Source organism: Leucoraja erinacea, chromosome 32, assembly GCF_028641065.1.
Source record: "Leucoraja erinacea ecotype New England chromosome 32, Leri_hhj_1, whole genome shotgun sequence".
NCBI classification, from domain to species: domain Eukaryota; kingdom Metazoa; phylum Chordata; class Chondrichthyes; order Rajiformes; family Rajidae; genus Leucoraja; species Leucoraja erinaceus.
Window position 1 is genome coordinate 3,709,148 of NC_073408.1, and position 24,426 is coordinate 3,733,573.

At 44.9% G+C, this 24,426-nt stretch overlaps 1 protein-coding gene across 1 annotated transcript; it reads left to right on the top strand.

Annotated features, from left to right (window-relative positions):
• Window positions 1–5,542: 5,542 nt before the first annotated feature.
• vps11 (VPS11 core subunit of CORVET and HOPS complexes) lies at window positions 5,543–24,136 on the top strand. Its single transcript, XM_055660580.1, has 16 exons — window positions 5,543–5,735; window positions 6,270–6,418; window positions 7,862–8,000; window positions 8,546–8,709; window positions 10,607–10,851; window positions 11,147–11,348; window positions 11,895–12,046; window positions 13,057–13,243; window positions 14,268–14,411; window positions 16,410–16,607; window positions 17,391–17,552; window positions 18,090–18,229; window positions 19,245–19,447; window positions 20,814–20,985; window positions 21,450–21,672; window positions 22,643–24,136. The coding sequence occupies exons 1-16, from the start codon at window positions 5,570–5,572 to the stop codon at window positions 22,808–22,810; spliced, it is 2,814 nt and encodes a 937-aa protein (XP_055516555.1). The 5' UTR covers window positions 5,543–5,569; the 3' UTR covers window positions 22,811–24,136.
• The last annotated feature ends 290 nt before the right edge of the window (window positions 24,137–24,426 follow it).

Consider the following 24,426-nt stretch of genomic DNA (forward strand, 5'->3'; position numbering starts at 1 on the left):
TGCAGAGGGAGCAGAACTTTGCATTCTGCCATGACAAATCATAAAATCAAACTAACTGAAATAGTTGGTTCTCACCAGTTAGTTGCAATCACACGAGTTATCATATTAACTGCTGCCTTTCAGAAAATGGAGCCTCCTGTCTGCTAGTCTGTGTAATGGCCATTAATTCCTGAAATGATTACATATAACAATTATAAAATGTTATGATCCAAATCATCATTGAAGCCCTATCATACCAATCAACTGAAAGGATTTCACCTTGTTTATGGGGTGGGAGATTGCAACCTTCACGTGGTCCGCTCCGTTTCGATTAATGCAATTAACCCGGCGTGCAAAATCAAATAGAACAAGTTGTCCTACAACTTTAGGCTGTGCACGCCATACGCAAGAAAGAGAAGAAGAAGACATAGAGGGTGTGCAGAGACGGTTCACCAGACTGATTCCTGGGATGTCAGGACTGTCTTAAGAAGAAAGACTGGATAGACTTGGTTTATACTCTCTAGAATTTAGGAGATTGAGAGGGGATCTTATAGCATCATGCAGGAAGATTGTTTTTAGTCCCAATCCAATCAACCAGATGAAAGTTGTGATCTTAACTCTCTGCCACATTGAGGCCAATAGGGCTATATTTAAGAGGGAGTTAGATGTCTTGGCAGGTTTTGGGGATTAGGGGGTATGGAGAGAAGGCAGGTATGGAATACTGAGTTGGATGATCAGCCATGATCATATTGAATGGCGGTGCAGGCTCGAAGGGCCGAATGGCCTACTCCTGCACCTAATTTCTATGTTCTATGTTTCTAAGACCTTGTTTAGTAGAATCCTTGTCAGTGCATCATATTTTATGTCCATCCAATCAACCAGATGAAGTTGTGATTTAACATCTCATTCAAATAGGGTTCAATTTAAAATCTTCAGGTTTGGAGGACCAGGGTTTGAAGCTATAATCATCTGAAATGGGATAATGAGTTGAAAAGTTCAATTAAACAGCAAGTATCATTTGCTTAAGTAAACCATCCAAACCAAAAGACGCACTTGCTAGCAATGTGCCCTCTGAATTTGTTAACTAGGAATAGTCCTGATCCATCATTTAATCAGATCATTGCTGGTTTGAGTGTAACCACAACTAGGCATTGCTGTATTCATGCATAAATGAGTTCATCCCCTTTATTACTTACATAACTCTGTGCCAAGACTTTCTCTGCCATACAGGAAGAGAGTCCTGAAGATGCACAACCTTTTGAGGAAGAATTCACTTTGTGGAACCAGGGGCAGTGCAATGGTAGAGTTGGAGTCTGAGGAAGGGTCTCAACCCGAAACGTCACCCATTCCTTCTCTCCAGAGATGCTGCCTATCCCGCTGAATAACTTCAGCATTTTGTGTCCACCTGCAATGGTAGAGTTGCTGCCTTACAGCGCCAGAGACCTTGGTTTGATCCTCACTTCAGGTGCCGTCCACGGAGTGTACGTTCTCCCTGTGCGCTAGTATCTTCGCACACTCCAAAGACTTACAGGTTTATAGATTAATTGGCTACGGCTACATTTAAAAAATGTTTCCTAATATGTAGGATAGTGCTGGTGTGTAGAATGATTGCTGGTCGGTGCAGACTCTTGCTGCTGTATCTCTGAAGTCCAAAGTAAACCCGGGGTCACATATTTGTGACACACATTCTCCCAAAGGAGAACATATTTTGACATTCACTCTGTTAAGATCCTTTTGTGAGTTTCAATTAGGTTCCCTCTTTCACTTCTAAACACCCTGTAGATGTAGCCTGTGCTTTCCAACCTTCCCACATAATGACGCTGTAAGAGATATGAAAGCCAAATTATGCGCGGCAAGCTCCAATGAGTTGCAGCTGTGACAACGCCTAGGTTATTATGAAATTCATATAAATGTAGGATGGGCATGATGGATAATTCATCCATTATTGAAAATCAGAATGCAGATACTGGAAATCGGATATAAAAAGAGTAAGCGTTGGAAATATCCATTCACAAGAGATCAGGCAACATTTCTTCAGAAAAAGGCCGTTGACAATACGCTAACTCTCGAGAAGCAAGTGTGTTTCATTGTCATATGTACTGACATAATGTAATGAAATTCTTACTTGCAGGCCTTTGAACACAATATTCATAGATAACTTATAACCAAACAAACAAATTAATGACTCAATACTTGTGCATAAAAGTCCAGTCCTTAGTGCAACTACAGACGTCAATAGTTTATTGTTCAAAAGCCACATGGTTGATGGAAGATCCAGAGATGCTGTTTAATCTGCTAAGTATTTATGATACTCTGATGGTAAAACCCCATATATTTTGCACCGATTTGAGAGAGCGGGTAGAATCCGGGATTAATATTTCATTCGAAAGAGAGGATCCGAAAGAGTGCATCCTTTTGGCATTGCACTGGCTGCTAGCCTATGGCCAGGAATATGTAGGTTTAATGTGCCTATCCTAGAATTAACGTTTAAGTTGTTTTCTGGGCAGGTTACAACCCAGTGGCATGAATATTGATTTCTCTAACTTCAAGTAGTCCTTGTATTCCCTATCCTTCCCACCCAAGTCCACTTGCCACTTTCCCCATTTGTATCCCTTCGTTATCAATTCGTCCCCAGCCAACAATGGGCCAATTCATATCTCGTTTCCCTCGCCCCTGACTTCTCCCCATAACCCCAGAATTCTTTGCCACAGAAGGTTGTGGAGGCTAAGTCAGTGGATATTTTTAAGGCAGAGATAGTTTCTGGATTAGTAGGGGTGTCAGGTTATGGAGAGAAGGTGGGAAAATGGGGTTGAGAGGGAAAGGTAGATCAGTCACAATTGAATGGTGGAGTAGACATGATTGGCCAAATGGCCTAATTCTGCTCCTAGAACTTATGAACATCAGAAGATAGATACAAATAGCTGGAGTAACTCAGTGGGTCAGGCAGCATCTCTGCAGAAAAGGAATAGGTGATGTTTTGGGTCGAGACCCTTCAGACTTTTATTTTCCTTTCCCTTTCTCCAGAGATTCTGCCTGACCCACTGCAGCACTGTGTCTATGTCCTGGGCAGGTCAAGTCAAGTCACTTTTATTTCTATAGCACATTTAAAAAACAACTCTCGTTGACCAAAGTACTTTACATTGGTGAAGGTACTAACGTTATACAACAGTGGTTCATAGATTAAGCACATACATACATATAGCCCTCACTCAGAGGACGTCAAGAAAGGCTTGAGCGTAAAGATGAGTTTTAAGTCTTGACTTAAAGGAGTTGATGGAGGGGGGCAGTTCTGATGGGAAGAGGGGAGCAGTTCTGATGGGAAGAGGGGGGCAGTTCTGATGGGAAGAGGGGGGCAGTTCTGATGGGAAGGGGGGGCCAGTTCTGATGGTAAGAGGGGGGGCAGTTCTGATGGGAAGAGGGGGAGGGGAGTTCTGATGGGAAGAGGGGGGGGGGCAGTTCTGGGGGGTTCTGAGAGAGGGGGGGGGGAGTTCTGATGGGAAGAGAGGGGGGGGCAGTTCTGATGGGAAGAAGGGGGGGGGGGGCAGTTCTGATGGGAAGAGGGGCAGTTCTGATGGGAAGAGGGGGGGCAGTTCTAGAAACATAGATAGAAACATAGAAATTAGGTGCAGGAGGAGGCCATTCGGCCCTTCGAGCCTGCACCGCCATTCAATATGATCATGGCTGATCATCCAACTCAGTATACCGTACCTGCATTCTCTCCATACCCCCTGATCCCCGAGCCTGCACAAAGGGCCACATCTAACTAATATTTCATTCGAAAGAGATATCCGAAAGAGTGCAATTTGGCATTGCCCTCTGCTACCCTATGGCCAAGAATATCCATTTAATGTGCCTAAATCCTAGAATTAACGTTTAAGTTGGTTTCTGGGCAGGTTTCCAGGATTCCCATGAATGTGTGATTTCTGTAACTTCCCTAGTCCTTGTATTCCCTATCCTTCCCACCCAAGTCCACTTGCCACTTTCCCCATTTGTATCCCCGTTATCAATTCGTCCCCAGCCAACAATGGGCCAATTCATATCTCGTTTCCCTAGCCCCTGACTTCTCCCCATAACCCCAGAATTCTTTGCCACAGCAGTTTGTGAGAGGCTAAGTCAGTGGATATTTTTAAGGCAGAGATAGTTTCTGGATTAGTAGGGGTGTCAGGTTATGGAGAGAAGGTGGGAAAATGGGGTTGAGAGGGAAAGATAGGTCAGTCACAATTGAATGGTGGAGTAGACATGATTGGCCAAATGGCCTAATTCTGCTCCTAGAACTTATGAACATCAGAAGATAGATACAAATAGCTGGAGTAACTCAGTGGGTCAGGCAGCATCTCTGCAGAAAAGGAATAGGTGATGTTTTGTGTCGAGACCCTTCAGACTTTTATTTTCCTTTCCCTTTCTCCAGAGATTCTGCCTGACCCACTGCAGCACTGTGTCTATGTCCTGGCCAGGTCAAGTCAAGTCACTTTTATTTCTATAGCACATTTAAAAAACAACTCTCGTTGACCAAAGTGCTTTACATTGGTGAAGGTACTAACGTTATACAACAGTGGTTCATAGATTAAGCACATACATAAATACATACATATAGCCCTCACTCAGAGGACGTCAAGAAAGGCTTGAGCGTAAAGATGAGTTTTAAGTCTCGACTTAAAGGAGTTGATGGAGGGGGGCAGTTCTGATGGGAAGAGGGGGGAACAGTTCTGATGGGAGGGGGGGGGGGCAGCCTGAGGGGGGGATGGGAGGGCTCCCCAGTTCCCCGTCCCCGGGGGGGGGGCAGCCTTCTGCAGGAAGAGGGGGCCTCCCTGATGGTAAGAGGGGGGGGGGCAGTTCTGCTGGGAAGAGGGGCAGTTCTGATGGGAAGAGGGGCCCAGCTCCCCCGTCCCCCATAGATAGAAACACCGGCTGTGCAGGAGTAGAGCAGCCATTCGGCCCTTCGCCCCTGCACCGCCATTCAATATGACCATGGCTGATCATCCAACTCAGTATCCCGTACCTGCCTTCTCCCCATACCCCCTGATCCCCCTTAGCCACAAGGGCCACATCTAACTCCCTCTTAAATATAGCCAATGAACTGGCCTCAACTACCCTCGGTGGCAGAGAGTTCCAGAGATTCACCACTCTCTGCGTGAAAAAAGTTCTTCTCATCTCGGTTTTAAAGGATTTCCCCCTTTATCCTTAAACTGTGACCCCTTGTCCTGGACTTCCCTAACATCGGAATCTTCCTGCATCTAGCCTGCCCAACCCCTTAAGAATTTTGTAAGTTTCTATAAGATCCCCCTCTCAATCTTCTAAATTCTAGAGAGTATAAACCAAGTCTATCCAGTCTTTCTTCATAAGACAGTCCTGACATCCCAGGAATCATCCGAACCGTCACCATGCCCCTATATTCCTCTCCCTGGCGTCAAATTTCCCTAACTTCTTGCGGGAACCGGGTCATCTCTGTCCACGAATGGACAAACAATGCTGTTCCACACTTGTTGACACCTGCAGGTACACCTGTAGGGGGCGCGGCCCCTTTAAGAGGCGATAACATGTGACACAGCGCCGGGACTGGTCACGTGCGCCGGTCATGTGACGGGGCAAGATGGCGGCTTTTCTTCAATGGAGGCGCTTCGTGTTTTTCGACAAGGAGCTGCTGAAGGAGCCGCTGTCGGCGCCGCCGGTCCCGGTCCCGGAGCGGGAGTTCCGCTGCCCGGGGGACGCGGCCTTCAGCGTCTGCACGAGTGGCCGAGGCAGCCTGGTGCTGGGAGATATCCTTCAGAGACGCCCACCCTGCAGGCCCCTTCAGCCAGTCTCCCCGTCCCCTTCTTCAGTTACTCTTCAGTTACTTCAGTATTTTGGGTCTACCTTTGATTTAACCCAGCAGCCGCAGTTCTTTCCTACACAAGTTGCCTGACCCGCTGAGTTATCCCAGTACTTTTTGTGCTTCTCCCATGCTTTCAACACCATCCCTCCAAAAATAACATGTGTCACTCCATCTTTGCTTCAACATTAATGCTCGACCCACTCAGTCTGCTATATGAGGCCATTTCATTGGCTATATTTAAAGGGAGTTAGATTTGGGTTTTAATAGCAGTGATTTCAATTGGTATGTGCATAAGGCAGGTGCAGTTTGGACCAGTTTGGATGATAGCCATTTTCCTGTGTCCATTAAAATTGCAGGCTCGTTGGGCCGAATGGCCTACTCCTGCACCTAATTTCTATGTTTCTATTCAAAAATCACAAATGCTCTTGAGACAAATTCAGACAAATAATTAACATTAACTTTCTTAACATTAGAATACATATCGAAGGGAATATTTGGTTCCTGACACGGACTTTGCAATTCAGTTCCTTCCAGGCTTATAAACTCCGAGTTACACATTTGTTTCAACTTAAACAGCACAGTATTCTTGTGTCCGTGGGAGAGGATGAACCAGGAATTAACCCTCTGGTAAGTAACTTAAACCTTGTTAGCCAACAAGGCTGGCACTGAATGGCTCACTCCTGTGAAAGTAATATTGAAAGTAATATAAGCATGTTTCAAAATAGTAATTGAGTAAAGGAAATGAAACAATGGTTCAATGTACCTCACAGTAAACTATTGATAAACAATTTAAAATATAGCCTATACCATTTTCTGTTGCACCTTTCAATTTGCCCTCTTCCAATATTCTATTTTTGAAATTGTGGGTGTTATTGGTAAGCCCAGCATTTAATGTCTATTCCTAATTGCCCTCGAGACGATTGGCTGCTAAACATGGATCTGTTGTTCACAAGGTGAGGAAATATCAGGTTTTGCTGCCTTATTGTTCAGTTTAGTTTATTGTCACGTGCACAGGGGTAAAGTGAAAAGCTTTTTGTTGCGTGCTAACCAGTCAGCAGAAAGACAATACAAATGCCTCTGTTGCCATGCTGTGAAAACAGAGAGGATGAGAAGAAGTTTCTTCCCAGAGGCCATTAGGACTGTAAACTCCTATCTCACCAGGGACCAACTTACTGTACCAATTTACTGTTGTGTGGTGTTTAAGAGGGAACTGCAGATGCTGGAGAATCGAAGGTTACACAAAAAAGCTGGAGAAACTCAGCGGGTGCAGCAGCATCTATGGAGCGAAGGAAATAGGCAACGTTTCGGGCCGAAACGTTGCCTATTTCCTTCGCTCCATAGATGCTGTTGCACCCGCTGAGTTTCTCCAGCTTTTTTGTGTAACCTACTGTTGTGTGGTGTCTTTTTAAAATTGCTGTTTCTTCTTTTTTTCCAAGATGAATTCAGTGAGGCAGAGTTTAGAAACGGGTAGTTAAAAATGAGGAGATTATAGCGATTGGGATGTTTGGCTTTGACCACTGTGCAAGACGAAAGGGTAACGGATTGTAGTCTAAGATAAATTAAATGTACGGATATGTCGATCATTAAAACTTTGTAATGGGAGAATCTGGACATGTCGGAAGATTGATGGATAAGGGTTTCAAAAGCAGATAGGCTGTGGAAAGGTGGAAGTTTAACATTAAGTTTATAATCATTCTTAGTTCTCTAGGATGTGGAGTCAAAGCATTAGCTCAGGCTGAAATTGAGTTGTCAAATTGAGTTGTCAAATTCACCCTAAATGGCTGAGGACACTCTTGATGTGTAGTTCTAATTGTAATATGCAGATGTGTCGTTCTAAGTGGAACATGCAGATGTGTCGTTCTAAGTGGAACATGCAGATGTGTCGTTCTAAGTGAAACGTGCAGATGTGTCGTAACAGTCGGATTCATGGTATTTGTACTTTGCGAGCTCATGTTCTTCAAAACAATTTGAATTTATAAAGGTTTCCAATTAGAGCTGTAAACTAATAATTTGGCCAATTAAACCAGTAGTTCTTGCATCTGTTTTATTTTATGTTTCTTTACCCTGCAGGTAAAGGTCTGGAATCTGGAGAAGCGAGATGGCAGTGGAAATCCTCTGTGCACCAGGATCTTTTCCGCTATTCCAGGAAATAAGCCCACAGAAGTCTCATGTCTCACTGTCCATGAAAACCTCAACCACATGGCAATTGGTAATTAATATAACCAGAAACAGAATTGACCTATTGTGCCCAGGCCATCTAATTAACACTGGCCTGTGACGTTCTGTATTACATGAGTCCATCTGCTCACCGGCATCACTTGTCATTATCCACCAATATCACTTACAAATTTGAAAATGTCTTTCGGTTTGCCTTTTCTAAAGCCACAATGTGTTCTTATTACATAATATAACATATATGTACAACACCCAAATATTTTCACACCTTGCTCTTCCATATTTCTAGTTTTCCTCTCCCCTGACTCTCTGTCTAAAGAAGGATCTTGACCCAAAAAATCACCTATTCCGTCTTTGCAGAGATGGTGCCTGACTTGTTGAGTTACTCCAGCATTTTGTGTCTCTCTTTGGTGTAAACCAGCATCTGCAGTTCCTTCCTACACACTTAAACAGACCATTTGGCCAAACTGATTGATATTTGGGTTTAAGATCAATATGAATCATTATTGCTCAAATCCAAATAGATGCATTTAGGGAAAAGATGGATGCTGTTTATTTTTGCCACTCTGTTTTCTGCAGGATTCACCGATGGTAGTGTTGTCCTGAAAAAAGGAGACATCACCCGTGACAGGCACAGCAAGACTGACGTTATAGCAGAAGGAACTTATCCCATCACTGGCCTGGGGTTCCAACAGTCTGGTAAACAGACCCATCTGTTTGTGGTTACTACAGAAAATGTAAAGGTAGGTCAGATTTGGTTTGTTTCAGTTGTGTAGATGAAAAATGTAGAATAATGCATTTGCTGTTTATATTGCTGTATATGAGCGTCCCTTCCTCTTACTTCACCACACGTCAGAGCTCAATTGAAACTGTTTTCAATCATCCTACTTGAGTCTGGTCTATGGGTTGGTAAGATATATGCAAACAAAATGACTGTGTGCCATGGGAAGAACTGACATGTAAATTGGTGAATGAATTAACAAATGTATTATGTGGCATGGAAGAATTCAGGTTTAGATTGATCCATTTTTTTTGTCAGGTTCACCAGAACATTAATGTGGTATTGGTATCACCAGACTTTCAAAGAGCTCATTGGTGTCTCTGTGCCGAGTATTTACCTCGGCCACATTACTGGAAAGACCTCTCCCCTCGCCCCTGACTCACAATCTGAAGAAGGGTCACGACCCGAAACGTCACCCATTCCTTCTCTCCAGAGATGCTACCCGAGTTATTCCAGCATTTTGTGTCTTATCTTCACTGGAATGATCTTGTGTGACAGATCAGACACTGCTGTGCTGCTACAGGTGCACAACCTTTTATCCGAAAGCCTTGGGACCAGACACTTGTCGGATTTCGGACATTTTCGGATTTCCGAATGGAAGATTTTTAGCGTAGATTAGGTAGGTAGCGCGGGCGGCTTGAAAAGTCTGGAGCAGCTGCCTCCTCCCCGGAGAATCATTGCATAAATGTTAGTCAGTTAGTTTGGAGGGATTTTATGTGGTGGTGGTGGAGTAGGGGTGAAGGGGGAAACTTTAATTCTTAGTCCCCTACCTGGTCGGCGACTCCCAACCTCGCGGAGCTGGGGGCTTCGTCCGGCCGCGGGCGGCGCCGGTTGGAGCTCCGACCCCGGCAACTCTACCCCTGGCTGCGCGGCTCCAAATCCAGCGACGCTCCGCGAACGTTGGGTCGGCGGCCACAGCGCTCCGGAGCTTGCCGCACGGCGACCCGGTAAGGCATTGCCCGCTCCCCGCTGGTATCCCAGCGCTGCGACGCCGCCGACTCCCGACATTCGCGGAGCTGGGGCGTCCGGCCGCGGGCCGCGCTGGATTTGGAGCGCCTCGCAGCCAGGGGTAGAGTTGCCGGGGTCGGAGCTACAACCGGCGCCGCCCGCTGCCCCACCGGCCACAGCGCTGCGGAGCTTACTGCACGGCGACCCGGTAAGGCATTGACCGCTCCCCGCCTCTCCGACCAGGTAGGGGACTAAGAATTAAAGTTTACCCCTTCACCCCCCCTTCACATAAAAGCCCTCCAAACTAACTGACTAACATTTAAGCAATGATTTACAGATGTTTAAGCGTCTCCCGGTCTCCAGGGAGGAGGCAGCCGCTACAGTAGTACAGACCTGGGTTGACCGTGGGTCGTTTCGGGTCAGGTTTGGCGCCAAACGCGAGCTTTGGTGCGCAGACGGCATCTGGAAAAAATGGCCGGTTTTCAGAGTTTTTCGGTTTCCGGAACACCGGATAAAAGGTTGTGCACCTGTATTGTATTTCCCACCAGGTGCTCATCAGGAGTGAACAGTCATCAGTTTGCAGCTTGTGGATGTTGTTCTGTAGAAATCAATCTGAAGCACATCCATATCCCTCTGTTCTGCTGATCCTGAATCTCACACTGACAGTTTGGTTTCATTAGTTCTAGGAGCAGAATTAGGCTACTCGGCCCATCAAATCTACTCTGCCATTCAATCATGGCTGATCTATCTTGCCCTTTCAACCCCATTCTCCTGCCTTCTCCCCATAGCCCATAATCAACTGCTACATTTCCTATAATGCAAATATTTGTCTATAAAATTATTTTGTTGAGGTTTTGAAATTATTGTAGAAGAGCAAGTGCTACATGGTCTGTCTTTGCATTTACTTTCAGTCGTACAATGTATCAGTGAAAGATTTCCCTGCGATGGAGCTGGATAACCATGGCTGCAGCCTGCACTGTTCTGCCCTGTGCGACCCTTCACAGGACAACCAGCTGATAGTTGCCGGGGACGACTGCGTGTATCTCTACCAGCCTGATGAGCGTGGGCCTTGCTTTGCCTTTGAGGGGCAGAAGCAGATTGTTCACTGGTATCGTGGCTATCTCATCATTGTCTCAAAGGACAAGAAATCTTCAAAGTATGCAAGTAGTTTTGTATTCATATTGGGGGTTATTGTTGGACTGGATACTTTTTTAAAAATATGATCTTTGCTGAATAATTGCTTCCATGTCCACCAATGCTCACATTCAGGGAGTGGATTAACTAAGGGCATGGGTTCAAGCCTCAATCTATCATTTGAGCTTGTAACACACGAATAGGAAGCGTGATTTTAATTGAAAGTGCTCTTTTAAAATGAAATTGCTCTGTTTATTTGATGGCGTGGATCCCAAACTGCTCTTTCTGTCTCACAATGCCCAGCGTTTCTTTTCCAGGACAGATTTTGTTTCTGGTAATGGCCAGTCTTCAGAGAAGCAGATACTGACCATCTACGACCTGGACAATAAGTTCATTGCGTACACGGCAGCATTCGATGACATTGTCGACGTACTGGCAGAGTGGGGCTCCCTCTATGTGCTGTCTAGTGATCGGAAGATCAGTATCCTGCAGGAAAAGGACACACAGACAAAGCTGGAGGTACTTGTGTTACAGTATGCATGTGGTATGCAGGCAAACAGAAATGATGAGCAAAATGTTATCATCTCAACATCCACCAGCATTTGGGGGTTGCACTGTCGGAGTTGATTGTGCTATTAAACCAGGCCTCTGATATGCATAACGCTTTTATCAAGGATGTTAAGCTTGAAATTCTTTGAAAAAGCATAAGGGCATAAAATACTTGGAGGATGTCTGTAACTGAAATTACGTAATTGAGAATAATGGGAAATTGTAGTGTTCAAACAGAATCACATCCATTCCCCTCTGATGTTCTGCTGATCGTGAATCTCACACTGACAAGTTCTAGGATCAGAATTAGGCCATTCGGCCGATCAAGTTTACTCTGCCTTTCAATCCTGGCTGATCTATCTTTCATCACAACCCCAATCTCCTGCCTTCTCCCCATTATCCCTGACACCCATACTAATCAAGTCTCCTTTCTCCTAAAATCCATTCACCTACCTTGCAACTTTTTCATTAATTTTTATGTGTAACAGTTGATAATGAATCGTTACTGTTTGACAGATGTTGTTTAAGAAGAATCTGTTTGTTATGGCAATCAACCTGGCAAAGAGCCAACATCTGGATAACGATGGATTGGCAGAGATCTTTCGACAGTACGGTGACCACCTGTACGTCAAAGGGGATCACGATGGGGCCATCCAGCAGTACATCCGGTACGTGCCTGGGCTTTCTGGGGAATCATCCGGCACTCTTCAAATCCTTGCAGGATGGGGGCTGCTTTGTGATCCACAAATACGGTGTAGATCTGCAGCACCTTGTCACCGTCTTTAAATTTAAACCATTGTCGACACAAAACTACTTAGAAACATAGAAAATAGGTGCAGGAGTAGGCCATTCGTCCCTTCGAGCCTGCACCGCCATTCAATATGAACATGGCTGATCATCCAACTCAGTATCCTGTACCTGCCTTCTCTCCCCTTTAGCCACAAGGGCCACATCTAACTCCCTCTTAAATACAGCCAATGAACTGGCCTCAACTACCTTCTGCGGCAGAGAGTTCCAGAGATTCGCCACTCTCTGTGCTAAAGCAACTCCCAGTCAGAAACAACCTTTGGAACCGAAATGAGTAAGACCCCTTGATTGAAATGAACACTGGGCACATCCTGAATACTTTCATGTAGTTCTTGCTAAAGCGATTGTGAGATTCAGGCAAGATCAAAACCGGTTTTGATGCTCTTCAATGCGAGTTGCCAGTAGATGGAAGCTATCTTTTGAAATTAAATCACGTGACGAATGTAGGAGGAGGTCATCCCTTGGTTAAGTTGCTACAGGGTAGAGAGTACATATGAAGAAGCACTCCAGCTCTAGCAGCATTGGGTTGGTGAGATTTCATCACCTGCGTCCCAATTTGCTTGTGGGAATAGTCTGTCTGCCCAGTTTTGATCTATGATGTTCCCAGTTCAGCCTTTGGACCAAGAGTACACTATGGTTCCCAGCTCTAACTCTTCCTGCTTAACTTGAGGCTACCACCTCCCGCTCCACCTCACCACATCCTTGGCCCCACTCAGATAAATCAACTCTGCCTGTGCCCTCAAGGGGAAATATTTCATCAATTAGTCACATTTTATTAGGATATGAACAAGCAACGTTAATATGCTATGAGCAACCTACTATGTTTCAGATTGCCTGCAAAAAAGAGTAAACCTCTTCTCATTGTCCACAGGACTATAGGGAAGTTGGAGCCATCCTATGTGATACGGAAGTTTTTGGATGCACAGCGAATCCACAATCTAACGGCGTATCTGCAAGCCTTGCACCGGCAGTCACTGGCCAACGAGGACCACACAACTCTTCTCCTTAACTGTTACACCAAGCTGAAGGATAGCTCCAAACTTGAGGAGTTCATTAAGGTAACCATCGCCCCTTCCTCCTCCTCCTTCCCAATTCCTGCTCGTCCCATGCCCGAATCTCGCAATCCATTTACTCTTAATTGTGTCATTCAAATGCTCAGAATTTCATGAAATCAAGTTGCAATCTTGTACGTATGTTGGTTTAAGCACCAGTCTAGGGCTTAGCACATTATAGACCCACTACCACAAGAACTAGTCCAGGAAAACTTCATTACCATTCCCTTATATATCTATTTTTAAGTAAGGAGACAGAAAATGAATATAGTAAACCAGGTTTCATCTCACCAACTGTTCAAGAAGGAACTGCAGATGCTGGAAAATCGAAGGTAGACAAAAATGCTGGAGAAACTCAGCGGGTGCAGCAGCATCTATGGAGCGAAGGAAATAGGCAACATTTTGGGCCGAAACGTTGCCTATTTCCTTCGCTCCATAGATGCTGCCGCACACGTTGAGTTTCTCCAGCATTTTTGTCCACCTTCATCTCAACAAGGTCCAGTATAATTATAATACAATTTATTTAATCTCGTACTCAGATTGTTTTAATATCAAGGCCAACATACCATTTTTTGTTTTTAACCACCAGCTGAAGCTAAATGTTAACTGTCAGTGACTAGCATATAAGGGCATCAATCCTCACTTGAACGTTAACACTTCCCGATCCCTCAACATTGTAAAAGTTCTCTTCATTTTCCTCCTCCTACCAGTGTGCATATTTTTCCACATTAGGCTCTCTCTACCCTGTTGTTGTCCGCTCGTTCAGCTGGTCTATATCTTCATGAAGCCTCTTTGCATTCTCATCACTTCTCGCACATTTAATTAATGTTAAAACATTAATAACTTAATTATTGTATTTCCCAAATATATGGACCTGGTAATGTAGGAATCCTGAATCATGTGAATTTTGAATATTTGGACGCAATGTCTTCTACTATTTTGAGCAGTTGTGAAAAGTTATAATTTTAGTAAGCAATGGTTGCTTTAATGGTTTAATGGTTGATCTTTTCTGAATCTCCATTCATGACAGACCAGTGAGAGTGAGGTGCATTTTGACATTGAAACCGCCATCAAAGTCCTGCGTCAAGCTGGTTACTTCAATCATGCCGTCTATCTCGCCGATAAGCACTTCCATCATGAGTGGTACCTCAAAATCCAGCTGGAGGATATCAAGGTAACCCTTCCTGAACATTTAGCTGCTTTTCCTGAAATTGAAGCTGACTGACTAATAACTACAGGTGCACAACCTTTTATCCGGTGTTCCAGAAACCGAAAAGCTCCGAAAACCGGCCATTTTTTCCAGATGTCGTCTGCGCACCAAAGCTCGCGTTTGGCGCCAAACCTGACCCAAAACGACCCACGGTCAACCCAGGTCTGTACTACTGTAGCGGCTGCCTCCTCCCTGGAGACCGGGAGACGCTTAAACATCTGTAAATCATTGCTTAAATGTTAGTTAGTTCGGAGGGCTTTTATGTGAAGGGGGGTGAAGGGGTAAACTTTAATTCTTAGTCCCCTACCTGGTCGGAGAGGCGGGGAGCGGTCAATGCCTTACCGGGTCGCTGTGCAGTAAGCTCCGCAGCGCTGTGGCCGGTTGTAGCTCCGACCCCGGCAACTCTACCCCTGGCTGCGAGGCGCTCCAAATCCAGCGCGGCCCGCGGCCGGACGCCCCAGCTCCGCACCAGCGGGGTGCGGGTAATGCCTTACCGGGTCGCCGTGCGGCAAGCTCCGGAGCGCTGTGGCCGCCGACACACAACATCGCGGAGCGTCGCTGGATTTGGAGCCGCGCAGCCAGGGGTAGAGTTGCCGGGGTCGGAGCTCCAACCGGCGCCACCCGCGGCCGGACGGAGCCCCCAGCTCCGCGGCTCCAAATCCAGCGACGCTCCGCGAATGTTGGAAGAAGGCGGCCACAGCGCTCCGGAGCTTGCCGCACGGCGACCCGGTAAGGCATTGCCCGCACCCCGCTGGGGCGTCCGGCCGCGGGCCGCGCTGGATTTGGAGCGCCTCGCAGCCAGGGGTAGAGTTGCCGGGGTCGGAGCTACAACCGGCGCGGCCCGCGGCCGGACGGAGCCCCCAGCTCTGCGAGGTTGGGAGTCGCCGACCAGGTAGGTAGGGGACTAAGAATTAAAGTTTCCCCCTTCACCCCTACACCACCACCACCACATAAAATCCCTCCAAACTAACTGACTAACATTTATGCAATGATTCTCCCGGTCTCCGGGGAGGAGGCAGCTGCTCCAGACTTTTCAAGCCGCCCGCGCTACCTACCTAATCTACGCTAAAAATCTTCCATTCTGAAATCCGAAAATGTCCGAAATCCGACAAGTGTCTGGTCCCAAGGCTTTCGGATAAAAGGTTGTGCACCTGTAATGCTCAAGGGAAATAATGTGATTTTTGTTGTGGAATTCCACAATGCCTTGATGCTATTTCTGTCGTCTCCCAAAATCAGTGTGTTTAATCTAAGGCCCAACATTGGAATGAGACGATGCTGAGCTGGGCTTACTTTTGCTGGGCTGTTCTTTCGGGTGTGTTTAGTGTTTTTTATAGTCTCACTCATCTCTGTATGAAAGGTAGGGCACTATGTTAACTCCGGAGGGCTGTCAAGTATTTTCGTGCAGGGTTGGAATCAGGAGCTAAACATTAGTTCTGAAAATATTGTACTGAAGGAAGTATGTACACAACTTTTAGGGCTTTGCAAGTTGTGAGGTATAAACCTATGGCTGTTTACTGTATTAATTTGCCATTTCTTCACTTACCAGGCTTCTTTTAGGTTAGCCTATATACTCTTATCATTCTGCATTCACCCCACACTGGGTAGTCTTGCTTCACATCCATCCATGTTATTTTGTCACCCACTCTTTATATCCAGAGATGCTGCCTGACTCGCTGAGTTATTCCAGCACTTTGTGCCTATCTTGGGTATAAACCAGCATTAGCAGTTTCTTCCTACACATTATGTTATTTTGTGTTCCCTTGAAAAATCCACCTAATCAATTCCTGCATATATAAACACCACCTGGTTCTTCATCTTTTCATTACTCCATATTTGCGATCTATGCATTGATAAATTATATCTTAGCATCTGAAATCCTGAGTTGCTCCACCTTCCTTGTGCCCTGTGTTCATCTCCATGAAGATCTGAATCGCAGTTGGATTTGTTACCTGTATTCTGCAGAACTACCAACAAGCCCTCCATTACATTGGAAAACTGCCCTTTGACCAAGCAGAAAGGAACATGAAGAAGTATGGGAAAACACTGATGCATCACGTTCCAAATGAGACCACCGAGCTGTTGAAGATTCTCTGCACGGACTACCGACCAAGCAACGAGCCCCTGCCAGAGAGAGAACCTGGCAGCAGATATGAGAATAAGGTAAGGCACTGACTGTCTCCTCTCACCATCCATCGTTTTTATACTATCATGCACTCGTTCATTTGGCCCCTCGTACCCAAGGCAAATCTTTAAAATGTATAATCAATCCCTGTCCCCTGCTCTTTCCTGATAACCCTGCATGTTTTTTCTACTTTGCACATTAATTTATCTCTTTCAAAATTGCTATTGAATCTCCTTCCACAGTCCTTTCGGAGAAGGTATTCTGATTCATAACGTTGTGTAAAGAGAAAAAATGATATTTCCATCTACTCTGGTTCTTTTGCAATTCTCAAGTGGCTGAGATATATGTCAGTGGAAGCAATTTCTCCCTATTTATACTTATGAAAATACCACAGCTCTGTATTAAGTCTTTGTATTCATTCCCACTAACCTTTCCTGCCTTAAGAGACAACTCTAGTTTTTCCAATCTTCTCGTGCCAGGCTACATAGAAACATAGAAATTAGGTGCAGGAGTAGGCCATTCGGACCTTCGAGCCTGCACCGCCATTCAATATGATCATGGCTGATCATCCAACTCAGTATCCCTCATCCAACTCAGTATCCCTAGGAAACTTCATAATCATAGAATCCCAGTCTTTTATCTCATCTGTATTCTTGCAAGATTTTGATGTTCTTCCTAATGTACTGTCCATAATTGGTCACTGTAATCCCACTGAGGCCTTTTCTAATTTCTAACGATTTTAGTATATTTGTAAATCTAAATCTATTTTCTAAAGGGTCTAGTATAATCGCTTTGCCTTACATTTTCTTATTTTATTGCAGGCAAATTCGGAGGAGTTTATTCCAATTTTTGCCAACAACTCTCGTGAGCTGAAGTTGTTTCTGGAGCACATGATCCAGGTGCAGGACAACTCTCCACAGGGAGTGTACGACACATTGCTTGAACTCAGGCTGCAAGACTGGGCCCATGAGGAGAATGTCAAGGTCAGAACTGCTCCCCTTTATATAAATTCACGCTTTGTTGTTTGCTGGCAAAGAATGCGATTCTTCTATTCATCTTTCTTCTCCTTGTACCCGCATGCACAGCATAAGTTGCTCTTGATTCCTTCCCCAAAAAATACTCAACTTCACCTCAGTGCATCCCCAAAAAACACTTCCAAGAGGTCTTTACATTTCTACCAGCAATTTTCTTGGGAACTGGAGGTAGAAACTTTCCATTGATTGGGGACATGCCCTGTTTTCTATCCCCTCATTTGGTGTTTATGAACTTTGTCCCATCATTGCTGACGTGGATGGTTCCTTGGTTGCCAACCATGGCCCAGTTCATCAGCAATATTTTTGTAATCTTGCCACGTACAGTTTTGAATCATTGCAGCAGTCCCAGGGATGATGCGGTTGGTGGGGAGAGTGTACCTGGACGTGCACACCATTTGTAAAGTTGCTTCTGTTTGCCATCATTCTTATTCTGTATTAAATGTCATGCTTTATTCGGTATTGATTTCATTACACTTCCCTAATCAGGCAAAGAAACAACTGCAGGAAGATGCGATGAGCCTGTTGAAGAGTGGATTATTTAAAACTGTTTTTGACAAGGCTCTGGTACTGTGTCAGATGCACAATTTCAAAGATGGTGTGCTGTACCTTTATGAGCAAGGACGACTGTGAGTAAATATTGAAATTGCTTCACTCTGAATATTTGACATCTAATTTATTATGAAATATTTTTCCGTTGTTTTAATACAGTACAATTGTCGGTAGATGCTGATTGGGAGCAAGTATTTGTGGGGGTTTTAGACGGATAATAAATAAGAATTCAAGAGGCCACTGCTCTTGGGTAGACAAAATGCAGGAGTAATTGCAGAAAGAAAGGCCAGTGTGGGAATGGGGGGGTGGGGGGAAGTTAAAGTATTTAGCAACCGGGAGATCAGGTAGGTTTAGGTGGACTGAGCGGAGGTGTTCAGCAAATCGATCTTCTGCTCTTGGGTGGCCGTTGGTATGTTTTGTGTGAAAAATCCAGAGTTTAGTATCTGGCAGCAAATTGTTTGGCCACCAGTGACAGTGAAGAGAAGTGGAGTTGGTTTGAGGGGGAATACTGGGAGGTGCAGGCAATGTGGAATGGAAAGGGACAAGAATGGAAGGATGCTAAGGGTTCTAAGAATTGGAGGACCAGAGGATGTTCAGTTTTAAGAGCTAAAGAAAGAGGCCAAAGACCAAATCCCTGGAGAGTGAGACTGATGGGGTCTTGGGAGATGAGTGAATGGTTCAGCTGTTTCATCTCTCACCTTGTAGATTCCCATGTTACTGCAGGCTTGGGCGTATAAAGTCTGGGTGGTAGGCTTAAATAGAGCAGTGAAAGGTGTTCTTTTATGTGTTCTTTTAGATTAGAAAATAACATCTTGGTTAGATGATCTATGAATGGAGTTAATTCATGAATCCTGGCCAATATTTGTCCATCAATCATTGACAACATCAGTGAAGCAGACAGTCTGGGAAATGCCTCTTTGCCTTGTGGGGGTCTTCAGTGTTATTTCGGCATATTAGTAGTGGCTACATTTCCAAGATGCTTCCTACTTTTACCAAACACACCTCGATTGTTTGTTTGTGTGTGTGTGTGTGTGTGTTTTAGTTAGTTTACCACTTCTCCATTCCTCATTGTAAGCCCATTCTCTGCTGCAGGTACCAGCAGATCATGCACTACCACATGCAGAATAACGAGTACGCCAAGGTGATTGAGACTTGTGAGCGGTACGGTGAGCAGGAAGCCTGCCTGTGGGAACAAGCGCTTGGCTATTTTGCTCGAAAGGAGGAGGATTGTAAAGAATACATCATGAGCGTGCTGAGACACATTGACAGGAACAACCTCATGCCCCCTTTGCTGGGTAAGGGTTTTGGTTTTAATTGAGAGATACAGCACAGAAACGGGCCTTTCTGCCCATCGAGTCCGCACTGACCAGCGATCCCTGCACCTTAACATTTGTATAATAACATGCCTCTTGATTTCTTGATCACACATGGAATGATACAATGTGGAAACAGGCCCTTCGGCTCAACAATGCCCACACCAACCAACATGTCTAATCTATTCCTCTAAACCTCACATTCTTCTAAACCGGTCCTATCCATGTACCTATCTAAATGTTTCTTAAAAGCTGCAATAGTAGCGGCGTCAACTACCTCCTCCGGTAGCTCGTTCCATACACCCACCACCCTTTGTGTAAAAAACAAAAGTTACCCCTCAGATTCCTATGAAATCTTTCCCCCCTCGCCTTAAACCCAGTTCTCCTGTATAGTTTAAACCTGGTACTCGATTCCTCTGCTCTGGGCAAGAGACTCTTTGCGTTTACCCAATCTATTTCTCGAATGATTTTGTACATCTCTTCCAGATCACCCCTCATCCTCCTGAGCTCCAAGGAATAGTGTTTGAGCCTGCTTATCCCCCCCCCCTTTAACTCAGTCCCTCGAGTCCTGGCAACATCCTCGTAAATCTTCTCTCCACTTGCCCACATTAAATTCCATATTATTGTCCATTCAGTCAACCTGTCTCTATCCTACTGCTGAGTACAACTCTTATCACAACCTGCTCTCACACCTACAATGCTTGATGTTGCAATTCAGCCTATTGCTGCTTTGCTGACTCAATGGAAATGGCTCTGGACCCAATCCCCCTGCAATTTTCTCATAATCTTTTTTTTTTTTCTTCGAAATGCATCTACTTCATTTTATATGTTTAAGAAAGAACTGCAGATGCTGGAAAAGTCGAAGGTAGACATAAATGCTGCCTCACCCGCTGAGTTTCTCCAGCATTTTTGTCTACCTTCTACTTCATTTTATAGAGCTTTTTAGTTTAGTCTGGAGATACAGTGCGGAAACAGGCCCTTCGGCCCACCGAGTCCGTGCTGTCCAGCGATCACCTTGTACCCTAGCATTATCCTACACACACTAGGATCAATGTACAATTTTACCGAAGCCACTTAACCTATAAACCTGTACGTCTTTGGAATGTGGGAGGAAACCGGAGCACCCGGAGAAAACACGCAGGATCGGGGAGAACGGACAAACTCCGTTCAGACAGCACCCGTAGTCAAGATCAAACCCGGGTCCCTGGCACTGCAAAGTAGCAACTTTACCGCTGCGTCACCGTGCCGTCATCCAGCTATTCTGCTTCACCCATGTGCAAGAGATTCTGTTTTGACTGTTCGTTAGTTTGAAACATTCCCCCCCCCCCCCCCATTATTTTTTGTGCAGTTGTGCAGACACTGGCTCATAACTCCACAGCCACGCTCTCGGTCATTAAGGATTACCTCGTTAACAAACTGCAGCAGGAGAGTGACCATATCGCAGAGGACGAGCGAAGGATCAAACAGTACCGAGAGGAAACCAAGAAGATCCGAGAGGAGATTGACGATCTCGAGACCAGGTAAATGAAAATTTAAGATGTGGAACATTGCATCCTTTCCAGTGTTTAAGGCAAAATATTTGTTCATTCAACTGTATATGATGGAGCATCTGACCAAATCAAAATTGGCGTTAAATAGATTCAAACATCTCAAAATATGTGCCCTTAATGTATTTCCTAATATTTAGCATTGCTGTTTTGCTGACTGTTATGCATTAATCCGACTATATACTTTTGTCTAAATTCGAGATATTTGTTGGTGATCTACAGCTTCCCTCCCCCCAACTATTAAAGTTCCACTTTTCCGCTGCTTTTGCACACCTAATGATTGTGTACACTCTTGCTCTCGTGTCCTGTTTTTTTTTTTTCCTTTCCCCATACTTTGTTTAAACGCAACCCAATATAATCTTCAAGCTTTTGTTTTTATCAGCAGTACACTCTGTCTGAATGTGGGAGTCACTGGCTTTATCTTTCTGCATTCACAGTGCCAAAACTTTCCAGAAATCCAAGTGCAGCATGTGCAACAGTCCCCTGGAACTCCCCTCGGTCCACTTCCTGTGTGGCCATTCTTTCCACCAGCATTGCTTTGAGAGTTACGCAGAACATGACACAGAGTGCCCGACCTGCATGCCAGAAAACCATAAAGTCATGGACATGATTCGAGCCCAGGAGCAGAAACAGGATCTTCATGACAAGTTCCAGCACCAGGTAAGAGGAATGTATCACTTGATGGAAGATAGACACAAAATACTGGAGTAACTCAGCGGGACAGGGAGCATCTCTGGAGAGAAGGAATGGGTGACATTGCGGTCAAGACCCTTCTTCAGACTATCCAGTCTGAATTACCATCTGAAAACTCATATACTATTGATTGACCCAAAATGCTGGAGTAACTCAGCGGGACAGGCAGTATCTCTGTATGGGTGACATTTCGGGTCGAAGTCTGAAGAAGGATCTCGACCCGAAACGTCACACGTTCTTTCTCGCCACAGATGCGGCCTGTCGCACTGAGTTACTCCAGCATTTGGTGTCTATCTTCGGTGTAAATCAGCATCTGCAGTTTCTTCCTACGCGTATCACTTGATGTTTGCCATAAAAGAAAGGATGTATTTTGTGGAGAGCAGGAATGAAACACACGATGACATGCTATAATGGGATGTAGACAAAATGCTGGAGAAACTCATCAGGTGAGGCAGCATCTATGGAGTGAAGGAATCGGTGATGTTTTTGGTCGAGACCCTTCTTCAGAAGAAGGGGATAACAGTTTATGGGATAACATTTTTTGAGATCTCCAGGTAGTAAATCTGTATTGTGAGGTGGGGGGGGCAAGCAACGGGTCTGAATATTTGAATCGGGTTCGGGGAGGGGTTTGACCAGGGGAATCGTTGCAGTTTATCCAGATGTTGGTCTTGTCTAACATCCAGCTGTGCAAGGCAACAGGTTCTGGTAATTAAGCTTGGGAACTCTGGCTTCCTAGGTTCCTGCTCCGTTCCTAGCCTAGTGCTGGTGTTGCATCCCAACCCACTTTGCAGCAGTCAGACTCCAACCAGCATTTGCCAGGATATCTGACAGTACACTGGTGGAGCCTTTACCCTCAATGTTGGTTGACAGATCTGTCTACATTGTTTTGCCTCCATCTATTTATAAGAAAACTAACATTCTGGTGTTTGCTTCCCAGTTGAAGTGTGCAAAGGATGGATTCTCGGTCATCGCCGACTATTTTGGCCGTGGAGTCTTTAATAAGCTGACGCTAATCACAGACCCGTTTCCAGGGAGAGCTGCCGCTGCAAACATTGATGCTGGACTGCAGAGAGACTTGTTGATGCACTCCAAGAGTACGGCTTAGATGGGCCCAAAGACCGACCATCAAATTCTTTTGTTTGCATCCAACTTCTGCTGTTATATTAAAGTTGCAATAAGTTGACTCCATGACAAGCGGGTGCAGAGATGAGATGAGATGAGTTCGTGCCGGTTCCGTGCATGTTGATAGTTTTGGTGCGATTGCTGTGGCAGTATCCAGAGGGACTGGAGCGTGAGATTCCTGAGGTTAACCTGTATCCTTGCTGGTTTAGGCAGTGAAATTTCCAGCCATGTCACTGCTTTACTCTTCTAACCACAATGGGATGGAGGTAGCAAGAGCAGCTTTTCCTTTGGCTCACCTGAGATGAACAGAGATTCATTAACTTGGGCTCTGACAGATGTTGAGCCACAGAGTGGGATCCGACAGTGGATAGTGGGCATGTAAATAACCAAGCAGAAGTGCCTGCAATTTGACTCAGGAGAAAGTAATTCTGCTCTGCTTGCATCTTCAGAAATTCATTGAGCCTCCTTACTTGCACTGCTTATATCATATAGTTCAGGACCGAGTAAAGTACAATTACACAACACGTTGCTCAACTACTGCGGCCTAACTAAGACTGTTTTCTCATTGTAGCATCCATCGAGCCTTGAGTTTGACTTTTCTAAATATTAGCTCCAGTTTTGGGATGTGCTGCCAGGCCCACAAGCCGATGTTGAAATAGCAGGCTACTGATCTCAGCGACGTGGTTTACATGTGTTCTCTTCTGCATTTGTCTTCTGGAGTAGCACATGTACAAAATGGTCAACAGCAAAATGCTGTTTGTTCTGTGTGTAACAGTACCATACCTCATTGAGCTCAGCAGTCAATAAACATTGTCACACAAGTTACATTTGACCATCATGTTCCTAGTTGTAATGTGTCGTTTCCTCTAGTTGTATACAGTGTTTTGTTTTCTCAGTAAACAAATGATAAATATAAAGATTATTATTACTAAAAATAGCTGGCTTGTTTTCGAAAGAAAATACTTTCAGTCACACTGTTATTGCCATATAATTTTAATTTTCCTTATTTGGCCTAAGTTTGGCATTAATCCTCTCCTTTTTCATCTCTCCTCTTTCACAAACTGCAGTTATCTTGTATGTTTGTTTAAAACGGTTTGGTAGACTCCAGCTTTACCGGTTATTGACGTGCAATGCTAGAGTCATCTGGGTGTCATCAGCTTCACATGATGAATGGTATAACCCTCCTTGTTCTGAAGATGAGTCCTGACCCGAAATGTCCCCTATCTATGTTCTCCTGAGAGGCTGCCTGACCTGCTGAGTTACTCCAGCAATTTTCACCTGAGTGAGCTAAATACAGTCCCAGCTTCGATATATATTATTGTCGTGTTTAATTTCTGGAATTCTCTAATCAGTTCCACTGTTGGAGCTCATTCACCATGGCTTGAGTTTCAGTTTAGAGATACAGCATTGAAATAGGCCCTTGTTCAGCCCACCAATACCATGCAGGCCATAGATATCCCGTTCACATTGGTTCTATGATATCCCACTCCCTACACACCAGGGGTAATTTACAGAGGCCAATTAACCTACAAACCTGCATGTCTTTGGGATGTGGGAGGAAACCAGAGCACCTGGAGGAAACCCACGCATTCACACAGG

Bases quoted from the DNA above. Each gene is read 5' to 3' on its own strand.
- vps11 (XM_055660580.1), top strand. From the start codon at position 5,570: ATGGCGGCTTTTCTTCAATGGAGGCGCTTCGTGTTTTTCGACAAGGAG. The intron at 11,349-11,894 runs GTACTTGTGTTA...ACTGTTTGACAG, and splicing joins ACACACAGACAAAGCTGGAG to ATGTTGTTTAAGAAGAATCT. The intron at 16,608-17,390 runs GTAAGGCACTGA...ATTTTATTGCAG, and splicing joins GCAGCAGATATGAGAATAAG to GCAAATTCGGAGGAGTTTAT.